Source organism: Cryptomeria japonica, chromosome 10, assembly GCF_030272615.1.
Source record: "Cryptomeria japonica chromosome 10, Sugi_1.0, whole genome shotgun sequence".
NCBI classification, from domain to species: Eukaryota; Viridiplantae; Streptophyta; class Pinopsida; order Cupressales; family Cupressaceae; genus Cryptomeria; species Cryptomeria japonica.
Window position 1 is genome coordinate 187,980,697 of NC_081414.1, and position 2,352 is coordinate 187,983,048.

The 2,352-nt window shown below is 36.7% G+C and overlaps 1 protein-coding gene across 1 annotated transcript; it reads left to right on the forward strand.

The window, feature by feature from the left end:
• The first annotated feature begins 826 nt into the window (after positions 1-826).
• On the forward strand, positions 827-1,252 carry LOC131079200 (uncharacterized mitochondrial protein AtMg00860-like). The gene has a single exon (XM_058017104.2). The coding sequence runs from the start codon at positions 827-829 to the stop codon at positions 1,250-1,252; it is 426 nt and encodes a 141-aa protein (XP_057873087.2).
• The last annotated feature ends 1,100 nt before the right edge of the window (positions 1,253-2,352 follow it).

Below are 2,352 nucleotides of genomic sequence, written 5' to 3' on the forward strand. Positions count from 1 at the left end.
TCATGTCTATTTTGCAGTTATTTAGAGCTTCCTAATTTCCAAACTCAGGTTAATCTATATGTAGCACCACTGGGATCATATGATGTGATTTTAGGTATTAATTGGTTGACTAAGCATAAAGTTGTAAATTGTGAGGATAAAGTTGTCAATTGCTTAGATGATTATGGAAATCCAGTTGAGATTCATGGGTCTCAAAAGCCACTTGAATTGAGACACATATTAGCTATGCAACTCAAGAAAGCTCAAAGGAAGGGATCTTCCATTTTTTCTATACTTGTGAGTGACTTGGATAATGCCAAGAAGAGTCCTTATAAGGATTATCCAGTTCTTAGAGAATTCTTAGATGTCTTTCCGGAAGAGCTTACAAAGCTACCAAAAAAAGAGAGAATTTGACTTCTCTATTGAACTCTTGCCTAGAACTGAGCCACAATCCAAGGCTCCTTACAGAATGACTACCATGAAATTGTATGAGCTCAAGGATCAACTATAGGAGTTACTTAAGTAGGGTTTCATAAGACCAAGTGTATCTTCGTGGGGTGCTTTGGTAATCTTCATGAAGAAGAAGGATGGTACCTTGAGGTTATGCATTGATTACAAAATGTTGAACAAGGTGACCATTAAGAACAAGTATCCTTTGCCTAGGATAGATGAGTTATTTGATTAGATGAAGGGTGCTACCATATTCTCTAAGATCAACCTTAGATCAAGATACCACCAGTTGAGGATAAAGGAAGACAATATCCCAAAGATAATATTTTGAACTTGGTATGGGCACTACGAGTTCAGAGTAGTACCTTTTGGTCTAACAAATTCACCAATAGCATTCATGAACCTTATGAATAGTATCTTTAGAGATTACTTGGATGATTTTGTGCTTATATTCATTGATGATATTTTGATCTATTCCAAGAACGAAGAGGAACATAAGAAGCACTTGAGAATAGTCTTACAACGGTTAAGAGATCGAAAGCTTTTTGGTAAGTTTTCAAAGTGTGCTTTCTTTCAGGAAAAGGTGCACTATTTAGGCCATGTTATATCTGCAGAGGAAATTTATGTTGATCCTACAAAGATAGAGGCAATTGTAGATTGGCCAACACCTCATAATGTTACAGAGGTTCGAAGTTTTATGGGTCTTGCAAGATACTACAGGAAGTATGTGGAAGGATTTTCCAAGATAGAAACACCTATTAATTCTCTTCAGAAGAAGGGAAAGAAATTTGAATGGATTGAGAAGTGCGAGGAGGCATTTTAGCTTTTGAAGCAGAAGTTGACATCAACACTAGTCTTGACTATACCAGATCCTAATGGACACTTCACAATGATTACAAATACTTCAAGTGAAGGTGTAGGAGAAGTGTTGATGTAAAAAGGAAAAGTGGTTGCTTTTGAGTCTAGGAAACTGAAGCAATATGAATTGAATTATGCACCACATGACTTAGAGCTTTTGGCTATTGTTCATGCATTACATATGTGGAGGCATTATCTCCTTGGGAAAGCATTTGAGCTGAAGACAGATCACTTAGGACTGAAGTACATCTTTACACAGCCTAACCTTAATGCAAGACAAAGAAGGTGGCTTGAATTCCTAAGTGAGTATGATTTTGGTATTGAATATATCAAGGGAAAGGAAAATAGAGTAGCAAATGCTCTTAGCCGAAGAAGACATCTTTTTGCTATGGTTACAACAAGGTAAAACTTGAAGCAACAAGTGTTACAGAATCTCCTTGAATATGAGCATTACCTAAGTGTCAAACAAGCCTTAGAGGTAGATCCTTCAGATCATCGATTTGATGGATATGTGATGGAACCTGATGGTATTTTACAATACAAAGGAGAATGTATATTCCTGAAGGCGAAGACTTAAGGAAGATGATCTTGCATGAGGTGCACAATACACCTTACTCAGGACATCTTGGAGTAATGAAGATGATAGTTGAGTTGAGGACTTTGTACTTTTGGCCTAAACTTGAGAAAAATGTGATAGAGTATGTGGCACAATGCTCAGAATGCCAACAAGTGAAAGTTGAGCATGTTCATCCAATAGGGCTTTATTTCAACATGCCATACCTGAGTATAAGTGGCAAGTAATTAGTGTGGATTTTATCCAAGGATTACCTATGAGAAAGAACAAGCATGATACCATCTTAGTAGTTGTTGATAAGTTGACAAAAGTTGCACATCATACCTGGGAATCTTAAGGATAAATCATTTATTCTTGCAAAGAAATTTGTGCAAGAGATATTCTAATTGCATGGTGTACCAGAAACCATCATATCAGATAGGGATACCAAGATGACGTCTAGGTTTTGGACGACACTGAATGCAACTTTGGGAACTAGATTGAATTTTAGT

Excerpts from the sequence above, each read along its gene's own strand:
- LOC131079200 (XM_058017104.2), top strand. The coding sequence starts at position 827 with ATGAACCTTATGAATAGTATCTTTAGAGATTACTTGGATGATTTTGTG.